Raw genomic sequence first — 17,514 nt, forward strand, 5'->3', positions numbered from 1 at the left:
CTGTACTGAAACGGTCCGGTACGAATACACGTACCGTTACACCCATAATATATATATATATATGAATTGTTCCAAATTTTGACCAATAGTGTATGTCCCTTTTTTTTTTGTCTTTACAAAACTGAATTCAAATGTATTTTCTTTTTCTTTCTTTTTATTTTTTTTTTATTTATTTATTTTTTTACTTGGTTTAGAACCCCTAAACTACACAAAATAAACCAATTTACTTATTTTGTTCTCTCGTGTTTAGGGCTCTCTGGAGGTCGTAAGAGCTGTATGGGGTCTGCACAGAATCTAGCATCCACCCCCTACCACGATCTGCCACCTAAAATGGTCCTGCGCCGAAAGCTGGAGAACAACAACTCTACCAACTGCTATCAGAGACCAGGATCAGTGTAAGTGAAACTCTCTATCAGTATCCAACCCACTGATGCTGAAGCTGACATTTGATGAAAACCCAGCTCTTTCTGTTCCTCTAGCACTCATTCTCAGATGAGAAGTCATCCAGTTTTCTTAGATGTAAGAAAAAACTTGATATGTTGGGGGACCATGTATACCCTGTGAGCCAATCAAAAGTTTATGGTTCAACAACAGATTCTAGTCAACATATTAGGATGAAGATGATGAAAAAAATACAAATAAAAAAACCTTCATTTTAAAACACGTTTTTAGAAATGTAAACTTTTGCATTCTTGTTAAACATACTATATACCATATTTATTATTGGAGCCCGTTTCCGCCACTGAATAAAAATTTTTTAAAAAGTAATTGTGACTTTTTTCTCAGAATTTTGCAATGTAAACTCACAGTTGTGACTTATAAAGTCCAATTCTGAGACTACAATTGCGAGTTTATATCAGAATTCTGACTTTATAATTGAAAATTGCATATTATAAAGTCAGAATTGTGGGGGAAAAAAACTTGCAAGATAAAAACTTGCAGTTTGAGAAAAAGTCACAATTGCGAGTTTATTTTTCCGAATTCAGACTTTGTAATTCACAACTGCGTCTTATAAAGAAAAAAACTTGCCAGATAAAAACGCGCAATTCTGAGAAAAAGTCACAAATGCGAGTTTATCTCGCAATACTTTAACATTAACAATGAGCATTTTTTACAGTATTTATTTATTCATCTTTGTTAATGTTATCTAATAAAAATATAACTGTTCATTGTTGGTCCATGTTAGCTCAGCTCCACTGAATAATATAAACAGATACAACTTTAGATTTTAATCATTTATCACTTTAATAATTTTGCATTGTTATTTAACCAAGGTTAACAAATGGAACCTAAAGTGTTACACAGAATGGCTTTCTGATTACAATACAATAAACTTTTGAAGAAATTGATTTGGCAGACAAAAGTAAAAAACTGCACTACTATTAATATTATTACTAAATATACTACTTTTACTATTATTACTATTAAAATATACTAGGTCTAATTTAAAACCAAATAGGATTGATAGATTATGGCACGTTATTTAAGGTAATGTGCTGCTGTAAGAATTATATGATTTTTTTTTTTTTCATTTTTATTTTGTTTTAATTATTTTATTTAAATCTCAGTGCAACTGATTAATCGATCATGTAAGATGTACGTTCAAATTAGTGTCAGCTTTTAATTGTGTCTGTCAGGTTTCAGAAAAACACTACATCATGAGGAATGTAAAAACGTTTTTCAGTGTACAGTACATAGTGAGGAAACATGGTGCAGTATTTTGTAGTGCAGTTGCTGGCTTGAAGAGGAAGCTGCCTCAATGGAGATTAATGGCAGTTCTTTGTTGGTACAAGTTTTAATTACACCACTGAAAGGGTTGATGTGAGCTAGCACTAGTTTTTATACTCTCTCTTCAGGGAAGGATATATCATTTTACTTGTCATGACAGAGAAGAAAAGAAACATCACATCTCACTTAAGAGGACTCGATTCAAAAACCCTTTTATTTGCTTTTATAAGTTGTACAGCTTCAAGTGTTAGCAACATGTTGATTTGAAAAATGTTTGGCCTGAGAATATGTGCGTTACTTTAACAGACATAAAGTGTACATGAATCACTGTTACAGAGGTGATGCTCACATTTGTACACAATACAAATATATTTACTTTCTAAATGTACCAGTAATGAATGCAGAATGCATACCTTTTTTTACTGTATATGTGAAGTCAAATTGTTGATACCTGCTTTAGCTGCAAATGGTTTGTTTATTCAGTCTAATTCTTGTGACATCAAATCGTTGACACTCACCCTGTCATTTGGCATGGTTCTGTGTTCCAGGGCTGCCAGAGCGATGCTTTTTGAGAACCCATCAGCTGTAAAACCTCCTCCCTTGGGAAGGTAACAATGAACATGGCCCATTAAAACGTTACTGTCTCAGATATGTTTGATGGCAAATGTCATAAAAACATAAAACCAACAAATTCTCTTTTAAAACAGTGTACGAGAACATACATACATGTTATCATTTCTGATTTTCATCTACAGAGATGCCAAAGCCATATATTCATGTGAAGCTGAAAACAGCAATGAGCTGAGCTTCCCACAGGGGGCTCACTTCTCCAACGGTGAGTCTATCTGTCTATCTATCTATCTATCTATCTATCTATCTATCTATCTATCTGTCTGTCTGTCTGTCTGTCTGTCTGCCATTAAGTCCATCCATCTATCTGTCTGTCTGTCTGTCTGCCTCCCGTCTGTCCATCCATCCGTCCGTCCGTCCATCCATGCTGCATACCAGGGCATTAATATTGATGGAAAATGATGCATTCCAGTGTCTGCTCTGTGGAACAACCATCTGTTGTTGTTCTTCGAACATGTCAGGACTGGGATTTTATAGCTGGATCTATTTTCCGCAAGGAACAAACTTGGCTGGGCATCAGGGCATTGAAACAGGTCACAGTAACCTGGTGAAGGCAGCGTCTTCCCCTCTCTAAAGCTCAGCAAACACTTAGCACAAAATAAACCACCTTTTACCCATCAAGCATCTCACTGTTGACTTATAAGAGCTCTGCTTATAAAACAATTTAAAATCTCATCTGCCTAATGCTTTACAGTCTAAACAGATGCTCAGATAGTCCGGAGTATGCTGAAATGTGTCATTACAGGGTGAGGTCCTTTGAGGTCACTTGTGAGGTCCTTTGAAAGCTTTATGTGGGTAATTTATCAGAGCAAACTGACCTAACTTGATCCTTTATTAATTAAAACCATGCGGTTCACTGATGCCCCCTTTCCTGAGGTCACTATTGTTTTTTTTAACATAACGGACAAACAAATCACTTTAAAAGTAATGGCTCCAGTGTCTCAAGTTTGTTCAGAACTTCTACACATGCTGTGTTTGTCTGAGATGCAGGCTGGAAAGGGGCCTTGCTTGTAGTTTCTACATTTTTGAGTGTTTCTGTTCAACTGTTTCAATATGTCTAATCACTTAGAAAAATAATAGCACACCTCAATATGCCACAATTTGAGGTAAAGTTCAAGTCTGTACTTAACATGTGGGACGACACACAGGCATATGTTAGATGTGATGTTTAGGGTTTGCAGGGTCGACAATAAGGATGTTTTCTGCTGACCCAGATGGATGGTAGTTTTTTTTTTGCAGGCTTGTCTTGCCTGCAATTTCACTGACCACATCAAAACAATGCCATTTTATTTTTTACTTTGTTGACTATGACTTTTAAATTAAGTTGTCTTAATCCTTTTAAGATTAAGAAATTATTGCTATTTAAGTTACTGTATGGCCCCTTTCACACTGCGATTCCGGCAAATACACGGGTAATTTGTCCCGGCAATTGTTCACGGGTCGCTAGATTTTGCACTTTCACACTGCCAGTTATTACCCGGAATATGTGTGTGCTTTCACACACAACCTGTATAGGTCCCCTAACGACACGTGACATCAGGGCTTGACGTGTAATGTTCCAGCCCAAGCCTCCATTACTAATTCAAAAACGTCACTTTAAAACTTGTATTGAAGGAACTTTGAGCTGCTTCACAGAAATATTATTGTATTAAAATGCTTAAAAGCTCACTGTATTACAGTATATAGAGTATTATGAGAGAGAGGGATAGACTGAGCGAGTGTGTTACCTGCATCTGAAACCGCATTCATTCTTCAGCTCAATCTCATATTCACAATAAAACATCAGTTTGAATGTCCGCTGAGGAAAGCCATATCTTTGTCGTACTATCCTTTCATCTGTTAAGGGTGATTTCAGATGACAGCGCTGCTCAGTGCATTTGTTGGTTGTGCCATACAAGGTGTTGTTGAAAGTAAAAGAAAAAAAAACTTCCTTTTTTACAAACCTGTTTCAGTCTCTTTCAATATAAAAGTCTTTACTGCTGACTCATAAAGACATTCTCTTGTCGCAGAATAACGTAACTAAAATCACCATCACGAACACACTGTGGCCTCGTGCCTATGGCCCATGCTAATATACAGCCATATCGCACTGCTACTTGTGTAATATTGCTCATATATAGTCAGTAATAGATGGAAACATTACTGACTGATTTGTAATGTCTAACAGTATAATTAATGCTTCTAAAATTAAGACATTATTGGTAACATCAAATCAGTAAACAACATTCTGTTTAATATTGAATAATTTACTTTTGCTAAATATACAAAGCATGTACAAGATAACAATAGTAAGCTCTGCTGACCCAATGATCTTTTGTCATCTGTCCCAAAACGCTCTCAGAAAGTAGCTCTAAGTATGAGTAATATTACTATAGATTTTTCCTATCAAGTCTTCACCACTAAACTTTCTCATTTTCCTCTGTGTAGTGTATCCTTCAGTGGAACCGGGCTGGCTCCAGGCAACATTTGAGGGCAAAACAGGCCTCATTCCTGAAAATTATGTGGTGTTCCTCTGACAGCGTCCAACCAAGGAGGCCCAAGCATTTCATGGTATCCATGGTAACATCAATTTTAGACCAAGGGCTTTAAATGTATATCAGTCATTGACAGATATGTAAGTGGAATTTATGTAAGTGAAATTAAGAGCTCATGGATGGTACAAAAAAACCACAATGATGCAGCACAAGGGTGATTGATATCTGAATCACGGCTGTAATTCTAGACAACTGGCTTCCAAAGCTTTTGCTGAGGCTAAAATGTTGAAATGAACTTCATGTGCTGCTTGAGTCCAGATAAACAAATTCACATACACTGAGATCAGGAGGTGTGATGGACTGCACTAAATGGTCCTTTTAGGTCTACTATGTGGTGGAATACTGTAATTCTGTTAAGAAAGGTCAGATAATAAGTCTAAAAGACAGATTTTCTTTTATTTTAGCTCAATGCTAACTGCCTTGAAATGATAGAGAAGAATGTTAAACCTCAGCAGTAACTATTTGAGCTGTGAATCACTGTAATCTTTAACTCAGTTCAGCAGAAACTCTGCTTTGTGTGGTTTATTTTTTATCGTGAATGTACTTGGTTTTACTGTCATTCTTTTTCAGAAGGCTTAGACCACAATTGTTAGGATTTTTTAACATTTTAAACAGCTAAATTAAACAAACAAGATGAACACACATCTCTGCAATATTTCTAGATGACTAATAATTAAGTTAAAGTTTTCAAGTAAAGTGTGACATTAACCATCTGGGCAAATCTCCAGCTTAACACTGAAGCACAAGATTTCACTTGGGAACACTGAAAAACAAGATAATTTGCTTGCGCAGCTTGAGTGCTGCTGACATTAAAGGGACATATAATTATATTTACTCATTTTCAGTTATAATACTCATATTCATCACATTATGCTGTTAATAAAATGCTTTGAAAGTAAAAATGAATAAATATGCCCAGCCGGCACCTTGATATCAATTGGATGTCAAACATTAGTCAAGACTTGATCAAGATGCTGTAACATCATTTTAAATTCAGTTTGTTTGATGACAGTTTCCTCCAGAGGTATTTGAAATTGGTTAAATGTACAGTATATGTAGGCCAATATGTTTGATGTTCAATTTACATCAAATCAACGTCAAGTTTTTGACATCAGTTTGATTTGCAGATTTTACCGTTTTTTTTTTTTTTACATCAACTTTGATGCCTTTTCAACATTAATTGACCACTGGGTGTATGTTATTGACTTATAGAATTTTAAGCACAGCCATTTAAGCATAAATTTTTGGTGGACAGTAAAATCTTCCAGTTTTGTGCTGAAATATAATCACACTTGAAAGACTGCTTTATTCAATCAAATGAGTGGAATGCAATGAAGTGTTCCAGTTATTTATAATTGAAAGGTCTAATATTTTCTTATACACAATATTTCTAATCCTAAAAAAAGTTTGGAAACCACTGGTATAAAGCATGAGATAGCAGTGGATCATTTCTCAGTATTGCATCGAGGACACTTCAGAACGTCAAGCAAAATTCAGTTTTTAACAAATACTAATGAATCAAGTCTAGCTGTCAACGCTTCATTGTGCATGAGGTCCAGGTCACATTATTCATTCTGAAGTTGTCATGGTACGTTCCAGTCATCTTATTGTCTCCATAATTAAATATTCCAAACTTGTACAATGAAAATAACTGGTGATAGAAAATCTAGATTATAGAAGTTTATACATGGATGATTATTTTGTAAATCATATATTTTTCTTCTTAGTTCATTTCTGTTCTGCCAATAAATTTGTTTATAAAATGAGACCCACTTCTTGTTTTCTATTTAATAAAAGCTAAATCATCTGAAGTAAATCTCAGACATCAGTCACTTGATTCCGGCAGATATCCGAGGAGAAAAAGCATCAGAAGTATGTGGAAAGCAGGCGATTGCCAAGATCCCAGTGTTCTTTTCCAATTAAACACATGAGAATGCTCCGTACCCTTGACTGTTGATGCCGGACTGATACTCCCTTCAGCTAAACCATCAAGGTCACAGATAGGAAAAGACAGATGATCCAAAAAATGTTTTTCAACTTTTATGATCTTGGCTTTTGATAAAACATTTAATATTCTGCTTTAAAAATAAACATCAGACTGGATCAAATTATACAACGATCCACTAATTATACAGTGATCTCTGAGCCAATGTACAGTTGAGCTCTTTGTCTTTCAAACATTGTTGGCGTCTGCAATCAGCGTTTATCATAACATGTTATGTGAATGGATAGTGTGTAAATGTAAGATCAAAGGTGCCTGGCATTTGGTGTTTGCAAGATCTGACCATGAAAACTAAGTTAGACAGATAAGCATTGGCTTTTCCTCACACTCAGATACATTTCCTGAAAAGCTAGGATTTAAGTTTATAATTTAACCATAAATTAGAGTCTAATATGTTACAATTTTTGTCATATTTAAGGATTCATAAAAAATAAAAAAACATTTTAGCACATATTAAGACTGAAAGTTACATTCTCTGTATTTAACATAAAAGTTATCAGAAACATGTTATGTAAGATTGACATGTTTTGTAAAAGGCAATAGCAGATTTGAATAAGATTACATAAGAACTTGTAACTATTATAAGGGGATGATTGTATATGGAAAGATCAATGTCAGTGTTAATTAGATGTGGTACACATACATCAGAGATGTACATCAACACAGACCCCAAGCATCCTGTCTGGATCACTTGTTGTGAAACATGAGGGGTTTAACCATTCCCGCCAGCACTTGTGGCATCTGCGATGCAATGACCTCTGACATCATCTCTGGAAACTCCACCTTCATGGCGTCCGCCTGGATGTATGTGCTCAGACAGTAGAGATTGACCTTCTTTACAATCTACACAAGGATAAATTCAACATTACAATTCAAGCTCGCCTATCATTCTTTGTGGACTCTGATATCTAACAAGTGATGGCGTGAATATGTGACGTATTTCAAATGAAAGATTTCATACATGCGATAAACTATTCATTTGATGTCGACATCACGCAGCTTATCACAATGTGTTCTTAAACAACAGATTAAAGGGTCATTCACACCAAGGAAAAGAACTGAAACTACAGTATGACGTTTTATTAATCATTCTGATTCTATAAGAATATGGAAGTCCACACCACAACTACACTGATATTGACACAGAGTAATGTAACGCATTGTTGGAATCACTGTCATAAAGACTTTTTCCAGCTCATGTGCGATTAAAACACTGACAGCCAATCAGAATCACGTATATTTAGACTATAGCTCCCCTTTGTATTTTTTTACTCATGCTGTACCTCATGCATGGCGTCCATGATTTTGGTCAAATGGTAGAATCTCTGTGAGCTGGCCACCACTCCTTTCTCCTTCAGCTGGATGGCTTTCGTCAACTCGCAGATGTAGTTCTGTCTCATTTCATCAAACTGTGTTTGACTCTTCAAGCCTTCTAGAGGAACTGTCACAAATGCATCATGTTAAATCATTACCAAAGAACTTCTACCAGTGGTTATGTTAGAGTTTCCTGCAGCATTAGTTACAGATAAATTAAAACTTCTTTGAGCTGTTTCACCATGCATAAAATGTTCCTTCTGTAAATCACTGGAAAGATTATGACGGCTGAAAATTGTTAGTTTGGAATTGAAACTTAGTTGGACTTTTCAAGGTCTCACAGTTTGCCAAACACGTATCTCTGTCTATCCATGTCGACTGGCACGAGGCCATTGGTTTAAAATTGTCCAGACTGTTAATATTGCATTCTAAAAAAACAAACTGGCCTGTAGAGGGTCAGTCAGTAAGAGTTTTATGAGTCCGAGAGGATTTATTACCGGTGTTGAGGAGCATCAAAGCCTTCATGCACAGAAACTCTTCCTTTGTCACTTGCAAGTTGGCAAATTCCCGTGGAACAAACTGCATAGCCAAGCACAAGTCGTAGATCGGAGACCTCCTCAGCTGATCACTAAAATGTAAACAGCTCTATGAGAATACTAAGCATTCCTCAATGTCTGTTGTTTACTGCATATACAATATATACACAACTGTTAACTGAATGTAGCTATTGGGATTCTAATAGCCAGACACATTCCAGAAATAAGGTACAAAATAGGTAAAGGTCCATGATAAAGCCCCTATTGCACTCACAGCAAAGTTAATTTTTGTTCTTCACTTGTGAGTTTGAAATACCTGAGCTGCAGTATTCTGTTAGCGAACATGTGTGCTGGGAACTATTCTCTTAAGAGCACAATAAATAAATGAATTCGAACAGTGAGAAAGCAGCGTTTAAGAAAGCATCTGATCTTAGCTATGTGGATATGTTTGCTCCAGATCTCTGCAATTCAGGATTCTGGCCGAATCATGTCAGGTCACACTTATTTATATAGCACTTATTTATCACATACAATTGTTTCAGTGCAAGTAGAGTCAATATCACTTTCAATTGGAATTACAATTATGTAATGGTGTTTTTTTCTCTGCATGGTATGGCATGGTATGGTTCGGTAGGGTTTACTTTTGGGGGTTTTTCCACTCGGTACAGTACCAGTACCTAGTACTTTTTTTAGTTCCACTTCAGTTGAGGTTCTAAGTGAACTGTACCATTACCAAAACGTGATTTTTAAACACTGCTGATCACAGATTGGCAGGTGAGGATCATCACTACCTGCGTCAATGAACTTGCGACACAAACGAAAAAAAACCGCTAGATTTAAATCAGCACAGCCAGCGAAGGAGCGAACGCAACTAATTTGAACAAGCGCACCTTTTTTAACAACCCAAAAATCACTGTTTCGTTGTCTGTTGAGGAAGTACAGATGATCCTCCCATTGATAGCAGAGAAGTGGATCCAGCGAGACCATGATGGGGTGACACGAAATAAAACGTTTTTCATGAGTCGTGGCAGTAGAGGCAGCGCAACAATAACAACATGTGAAGTGGAAACGCGAACTGAGCCATGCCGTACCGAGCCGAGTCGTACCATGCAGTGGATAAGTGCCATAATTACCACAAGCCAATGGTGGTTCAAAGGCTTTTCAATAAATTTTACTTTGCCACTTTTTGATTTCGGTAGCCCAAACAAGCTTTGCTTTGGCCTGATTTTGTTTAGAAATGATGTCGCACCACTTTGTTTTCCAATTTTGCTAGTATACCAGGGGCCTTCACTCTTCAAAAGATTTTAATTCGGTTGTCTTTACTGTTACTTACTGGCTCAAGATGAGATCAGGCGCAAAGTACAGGTAATCAGTGGTGGCATTCTGAAAGGTTCTCCAACCCAGCGAGAACAACATTAAACCCATCCAGGAATACTGGATTAACGTCATCTGGTCATTGATGTGCAAATTGCGAAAACCTGTTAAACACAGAAGTAACTTTTTTTCCATTATAAAGAACCTTTTGTGCAAATAGAAACGTTCCACAGTCGAGGGTTAGATTCCAATAAAGAACCTTTATCTTTAAAAGTGTAACCTCAAATGTTTATTAGGCTGATTGTAAAGGTGTTACCTGGAAGAGACTTGGACCATCTAACAATCCAGAGCAGCTGTCTCTCACAGAGTCTGTTGAGACTGTTGAGGAGAAGGTGGGGAAGCTCTGGTTGTGAGCTGTCATAGCCAGAGTACACCACCTGTGGCTCAATGTTCTCCAGAATGCTGATCATCTGAGGGGACAGCTGCAGCTCACGGATCACTGGCATACAGTGCAGGGAGGACACATTTTGACCATCAGCCAGCAGGGACAACGGACCCTGGAACATCAACGGTGGACTCAACCCCATGACCTTCATACCCGTAAACCGCTTCATCTTACGGCCTGAAACATAAATGTACTGTAATGAGTGTCTGTCTTGATCATCTTGTCACTTTTATTCAATATGCTGGGGTTATAAATATATTTCTTTTCAAATTGATCACTGACAGCCCCAGTCTCTGTTCACTTTCACCATATCGTCCCCTTGGAATTATAAGGTTCTAGCTGCATTCTGAGTAGTTTTGAGATATTGAGCTTCAAAGTTTTTGCATTCCATTTGACTGTATAGATACAAATTTGTTGTTTATTTAAATAAAAAGTCCCAAATTGTACAGAACATTAAAAAATCTATCACATAATATAAATAAGTTGTCACTGAATAAGAATATGTGAATAACTCAATTTTGACAAAAATGTCAAATAGAACCTTATAATTCCAAGGGGACGGTATAGAAATAAGTAGCTTGGACATTGTTCTAAACATCTTCTTTTGTCTAAGACTGAAGAAAGTCCTGTTATTTGGGTTTAGAACAACACGAAGGTGAATAAATGTCTTTAAAATACTTTACAATAAAGTCCCTTTAATTAATGTTACTTGCAATCTTTTAACTTTATCATTGTTAGTTTCAGTTAAAAAATAATCCAAGCCCAGATCTATTAAACAATTTTAACAGACTTCTCATGTTAGTAATGTATCAGTAAATGCTGGAACTAATGTTAACCAAGATAAATAAATGATTCAGAATTATGTTTCATTGTTTATGCTAACTACTATAGTTAACTAATGTTAATTCTGATATTAACCTTGATAAGACTGGCCTTTGGAAAATATTCAACATTGTAAAGTATGACTGTCCATTAATGTCTATTAAGTTTTAAGAAGCTTGATTATTTTTATATTTAATATATAAAATATATACAAACCCTAATATGTAAAAAAAAATTGTCACATGAAAGATACCTCCAAGCATCATCCCTGCCTGGTAGCACTTTCTAAGACGACATGCAGGACAGTTTTTCCTCCTGATTTTGTCAACAATACAGTCGTTCCGTCCGGCACACAGGTAGTTATGGTGACCTAGACAAGAGACAAAAAAGAAAAATTATTAAACCAATGAATGACTATGTAAGGGAAAAAATCTGTCAACACAGATGCACATAAATGCAGTTCTCCATCGGAAATCATTAGAGTAACATGTAATTTTTAAAAGAGGATGATTTTGTGAGCACAGCGAGGAAAAGAAAGAGAAAGGCACAGAGTGAATTGGTTTGAAGCAAGGCTGTGAGGGCATAGTGACATGGCCATGGTCAGACATATTGGCTCTTACATATCTGTCCTCAGTGATAAGAAGAATAACAAGGCAGAGAAAGAACACGGTGAACATTGGTCCAAATGATAATAACAGTCTTCTGGGAGTCTGTATGCACCATGACTCACATACGTTGAAACACAATATAAAAGTTTCTGTGTGCAACAACACTTTACAAAACACTGAAAATACAAAAAACCCCTATGCAATCGCAAGTTATATTTGGTAGCTTGTAGTCCACATATTTTGTTTGCTTTCAGGGCATCTACTATATGCTAATGTGTTATTTAAAGACATTTAGTGTGTGCACATTTAAAAAAAAAATCAAAAAAAATCAAATGCTCTTTAAAATTAGATTGTCCCACCTCCAATATGCTCTGAAGACTATTGGCTATCCCTTAAATATGTCCTGCTCAGACTTCCTGTTTGGGAAGTTTCCTGTTTCATGAAATACATCAACATTACAGGAGAGAGGAAGTGCAGTCTGCAAAGTTCATGATAAATCAATATAGTTCAAGACAGAGCATTGCATTTTGACAGAATTATTACAATAGTTTTAGTACAATGTTGCTCACCCTCAACAGCTCTCTTGAAAAACACCTTGCAGCTTCCACAGGTAAGAACTCCATAGTGGCAACCTGAAGCCTCATCTCCACATATAACACACAGTCTTTGAGATGGAACCCTGAATGTAAGCAAGACACAATATTCTATCACATCCTTAATAACTTCCCTCAGGCAATGCATCTACTGAACAATTGAAAAAAACTGTGGAACACTCTACACTATTTATATTTATATATACATACACTTATCTAACACACATACTTAGCGTACACTTACATTTTTTGCACATAATATACCTGTACATACATAATGCTCATTGTAATATACCTGCCATACATTGTCAATTTGTATATTTTCGTTCCTTATCTACCTATTTGTATTTTTTTTACATTTTTTATTCCATTTTGTGTTTTTTGTTCTGTAACTGTCATTATGTTGCACTGCGGAGCTTGTGTCACGAAAACAAATTCCTCGTATGTGTGAACATACCTGGCAATAAAGCTCATTCTGATTCTGATTCTGATTCTGATAACAATGGCTCAAAAACGTTTTTGGACCAAATGGTTTTAAACCTGCAGATGTAACTTGATGATATTTTACATTTACTGTATGCATTGGGCAGAGACTTATATCCAGAGCACTTTTCACTGCATTCAAGGTTCACATTTACATTTATCAGTTATTTTTTTTTCCTGGGAATTGAACCCATGACCATGGCATTGCTATATCACCATGCTCTACTGTTTGAAATGAAACACACAAATTTCTTAGTGTTCCACAAGTGTCCAAATTGGGTCACTGTACAATATGTGCTGACCTCTGACTTTCTGATTAAGTGATTTTTAATGGTTAGCTCATTCAGTGCTAAAGTAGATGTGCTTAGTCCTGCTCCTTTAAAGAACTTGGTTCTGGCTCACACCAAGTGGATGTAATATGTAAATGTAAAAATGTGCAAAATTTGATTTTTTATTATTTTAATTATTATTATTTTTAGGAGCAGAATTTAAAAACACCCTCTACATGACTGATTAGAGAATACACAATAAAAAAAGGTATAATATTACCTTGAAACAATTTTCACTAAGAAATTTCTTGTAAATTTCAGGAATAATTACAATGAGATGACAGGTAAGACTGAAATTGTATGTGTGTGTGTGTGTGTGTGTGTGTGTGTGTGTGTGTGTGTGTGTGTGTGTGTGTGTGTGTGTGTATATATATATATATATAGATACACACAAACACATATATAATGTACATGTTCTTGTAAGAAGTACTTATTACCCCTATATATATATATATATATACACACACACATACACACACAAACACATATATAATGTACATGTACTTATAAGAAGTACTTATTTTTTACCCCTAAAGGTCTTTTTTTATATAGTATATAACTCTTTTTTTTTATCGGTTACCATTCAGTTAAAATTAGAGGAATTCACAATGAATTGGCCACAACCCACAACCATGGTGTCAAATTTTGTCCAGTAGAACAAAACAAAACAAAAAAAGAAAAAAAAAAGAAAAAAAAATATTTCGGCTCCATTTTGAAGGATTTGGGGTAACGACAGAAAACTTGTTCCATTGTGCATATGGTAAAGTTAGTCTATTTCAATATATAATGATAAATACAAATTTGTAAAGGTGACATTTCCAAAATAATAATTATTCTGAATAATTAAATTAAAACTACACACACAAGTTTAATACTATACTCCTTTAAATTCAGACAATTAACAGCTTTATTTTGCTTAAATTCAATTCTGAATGAGGCACAACATACATGACATATCATGCTTACCCAGGGAATGCCGTGTAAAGTCTGTGTGATCGCGAGATGAACCCATCTGGCGAAGAGTATCCAGCGTGCTCTTCATTCATAGTAGCGCTCTGATACCAGAACGGAGAGTCCTTGGGTGAAATCCATTTGGAAATGTCCGTTTTGGGTATCAGGGTAGCTGCGCTCGTTCCATCGAAATTCAACATACCTCTGCCGAGAGAAGGCGATACTCTTCTCGGTGGTGGCAAAACCACTGTAGATTGAGTCATGTCCAGCTGAAAGTTAGAAGAACTGTCCACAACTACCTGCTGGGCTGCTTGAGATGAGAGCAAAGTTGAAGACTCCTCAGTAAACTCACACTGCTGTTTCTTTTCTGCTTGGTCGTAGCAGCTTTCCAAGGCGCTGATGTTTAAGCCTAGGTCGAAATCAGTGTTCGGTGGCTCCATAATAAGAGAATGCTCATTCTCATCTTTAATAAACGAACTCTCCTTGGGCAGAAGCGCTTTCGCGCTCCACTGTCCGCTTTCGACTTTCAGAAAGTCATCCATGTGACCTGTATACGTGGTGGTACTGAGAGGCAAGTCCAGCAGAGATAGCTGATCCAGAGCGTCGCTGCTTGATCCAGGCGCGCTGCTGCGTAAAGACCCCGCGTCTCCAAAACTTCGCTCGGAGAACCTGCCTTGCCCAAAACACTCGTCCGTTAATGTTTCTATTAAACTACTTATTCCAGTCTTCGTCTCTGTGGAATCAGCGAAAGAAGTGTTCACAATGTCCATCCTGCTGTTAGTTTTGGATTCCATAATTACAAATCTGGCCGGAAAGAAGCGTCCTCACTGGTTGCTTGGATGTTGTAAACTGGCGTATAACCTTCTCTGTGTATTCCTCCTTGTGGTAAGAGGCTGTACAAAAGTGTCCCCTACGACTTATTCCGAAATCTATAACAACGAGACGTTGCTTTATTAATTAAAATATTTAGCCTATTTTATAACAGTTTAGAAAAGGTTTTTTTTAACTGGCACTGAAAGGTAAAGGTTTGTAGAAAGAGAAACACGCACCTTTTGGCTAAAAGTCAATTACATAAAATCAATCTCATGAAAGAGTGTGATGAAGACACCAAAAAAAAAAAAACGGAGAACTGGTGGTCATTGATGACGTCGCAAAATAAAATGCATTATAATGGTATCCAACATGCTCCAGACACATGCTCCACATGATGTGTTCAACACGACTGAGGAGAGAAAAAATGTCCTTCTAATATATCTGCGCAGAAGTTACACATGGAGAAGATTTGGACACGTTTGGTTCCAGACTGAATATGAAAATTAGGCTATTTACTAACATCTGCACCATAATTCAACTGAAACTGTCTGTCAAGTCTATGCTCAGCAAAGTCCGTAAAAACAAATAAAATAGTGTGGTTTTATATGGTGGAAGATCTTTTTTTGAGGTCATTCATTGATGTGATGTGAACATCCAGTACTTGTGTGCTCGGTTCCAGAAGGCCGGTTAAGAGCTGTGTTGAAGCTCATTTCCTTACAGAAAGGCTAGATTTACCTACTTATTTTCCAAATAATTTTCCACTAAAGCATCGTTTAGTCTAGGTGTGTATTATTATTATTATGAATAATATTCTTTATTTAATGTTTGACTATGAAATTCAGGTTTTCGATTTAGCCTACTTCATTGAGCAAATCATTAACAAGTGCCTAACACACAAAGTTTACCAAATCAAACATTTCCTTCAGCATTCTCATAATTTTCTTATTCAAATCCTTCTGTTTTTGCATAAGTTGAATTATTCTCCTTATTCTAAAAACAATTTCTTGCTGCTCCATCTATTGAGGTTCCATTTTATTTTCTCCTTCGTTTCTTCTTCTTTTGCTTTTTGGCTTCTTTGCTCCAGTTCCTCTGAATCCCTTCTACGAGAAGATCATCAAAGTGAATTTCTAGTTTACCAGGTTCGTTATCACAGTTTCTGAGTGAGAATTGATCATGGATGGGAAATTCCACATTTATATTAGATACGACAGTCCCCCATGCCGGCAGCCATATCACCCTGGAGCCAAAGACCGGTTTCCCACTGAAGCTAAGCAGGGCTGAGCCTGGTCAGTACCTGGATGGGAGACCTCCTGAGAAAACTAGGTTGCTGCTGGAAGAGGTGCTAGTGAGGCCAGCAGGGGGTGCTCACCCTGTGGTCTGTGTGGGTCCTAGTGCCCCAGTGTAGTGATGGGGACACTATACTGTCAACAAGCACCGTCCTTCGGATGAGACGTTAAATCAAGGTCCTGACTCTCTGTGGTCATTAAAAATCCCAGGATGTCTTCCGAAAAGAGTAGAGGTATGACCTCGGCATCCTGGCTAAATTCGCCCATTGGCCTCTGACCATCATGGCCTCCTAACAATCCCCATGTCTACTGATCGGCTTCATCACTCTGTCTCCTCTCCACCAGTAAGCTGGTGTGTGGTGGGCGTTCTGGTTCACTATGGCTGCCGTCGCATCATCCAGGTGGATGCTGCACACTAGGGGTGGATGAGGAGATACCCCCAGACTATGTAAAGCGCTTTGAGTGCCTAGAAAAAGCGCTATATAAATGTAATGAATTATTATTATTATTATTATTATGACATAATGTGGTATATTTTGTGTAAAAATAGGTTAATATTTGTTTCTGAATGCTAATTACAAAGTTACTGCCCCTCTACAATCAAACACAACAAATATGTGCTTAAAAATGAATTAATTAAAAATAATTACTCTTATTTGAGTGCAAGTAGGCTAAAATGCCATGTCCCCAAGTAAGTTTGCATAACGTCTCTGTTACGTATGTAAGCCTCGTTCCCTGAAGGAGGGAACGGAGACGTCACTTAGAGAAACCAATCTACTTTGAGTGTGAACTAAAAGAGCCAATGCATATTGGCATGTGATTACTGCATCCAGCTGCCACTGATCACAACGTGAGCATAAAAAGGCAGCAGGTGCAAAGCATATCAAGATTTCGCTGAGAAGCCGAGCCGGTGACCTGGCCACTCAGCGGTAGTACAGCAGCTGTGGCTACGTGGTGAGTTTTAGCAATCCGACACTAAACCGGGGCATCTCAGTGCCTCTGCCCTTTTAAGGTGAGAACGCAGGAGAATATTGGCTCCACACGAAGGCTATAGAATCTAGAGAACATGTTGGGGGTCGCCCAGCCCACAGCTCTACAAATATCTGACAGTGAGGCACAACGAGCC

At 37.0% G+C, this 17,514-nt stretch overlaps 2 protein-coding genes across 8 annotated transcripts in view; one reads left to right on the plus strand and one right to left on the minus strand.

Moving 5' to 3' along the window:
• LOC132155896 (rho GTPase-activating protein 42) overlaps nt 1-5,534 on the plus strand; it is a 114,504-nt gene extending 108,970 nt beyond the window's left edge. For 4 of the 7 annotated variants that reach the window (XM_059564657.1, XM_059564661.1, XM_059564659.1 and 1 more), the window contains 4 exons: nt 251-395; nt 2,277-2,336; nt 2,484-2,563; nt 4,786-5,534. In XM_059564657.1, the coding sequence (XP_059420640.1) occupies nt 251-395; nt 2,277-2,336; nt 2,484-2,563; nt 4,786-4,874 (374 nt within the window). In that variant the 3' untranslated portion in view covers nt 4,875-5,534. The remainder of the gene's footprint in view (nt 1-250; nt 396-2,276; nt 2,337-2,483; nt 2,564-4,785) is intronic. The other 3 variants (XM_059564658.1, XM_059564660.1, XM_059564663.1) reach the window with 1 other exon arrangement.
• Nucleotides 5,535-7,457: 1,923 nt separating this feature from the next.
• pgr (progesterone receptor) lies at nt 7,458-15,713 on the minus strand. Its single transcript, XM_059564668.1, has 8 exons — nt 14,305-15,713; nt 12,503-12,612; nt 11,579-11,695; nt 10,375-10,680; nt 10,078-10,222; nt 8,706-8,836; nt 8,178-8,335; nt 7,458-7,737 (listed from the first exon to the last, which is right to left on the minus strand). The coding sequence occupies exons 1-8, from the start codon at nt 15,081-15,083 to the stop codon at nt 7,582-7,584; spliced, it is 1,902 nt and encodes a 633-aa protein (XP_059420651.1). The 5' UTR covers nt 15,084-15,713; the 3' UTR covers nt 7,458-7,581.
• Nucleotides 15,714-17,514: the final 1,801 nt, after the last annotated feature.

Source organism: Carassius carassius, chromosome 13, assembly GCF_963082965.1.
Source record: "Carassius carassius chromosome 13, fCarCar2.1, whole genome shotgun sequence".
Classification (NCBI taxonomy): domain Eukaryota; kingdom Metazoa; phylum Chordata; class Actinopteri; order Cypriniformes; family Cyprinidae; genus Carassius; species Carassius carassius.

What these genes read in the sequence shown, in the direction of transcription:
- pgr (XM_059564668.1), bottom strand. Translation starts at nt 15,083, where the DNA reads ATGGAATCCAAAACTAACAGCAGGATGGACATTGTGAACACTTCTTTC. An exon ending in CTTTACACGGCATTCCCTGG is followed by an intron (nt 12,613 to 14,304) that starts GTAAGCATGATA and finishes GCTTACATTCAG; the next exon opens with GGTTCCATCTCAAAGACTGT. An exon ending in CCTGATCTCATCTTGAGCCA is followed by an intron (nt 8,837 to 10,077) that starts GTAAGTAACAGT and finishes TTTACATTTTAG; the next exon opens with TGATCAGCTGAGGAGGTCTC.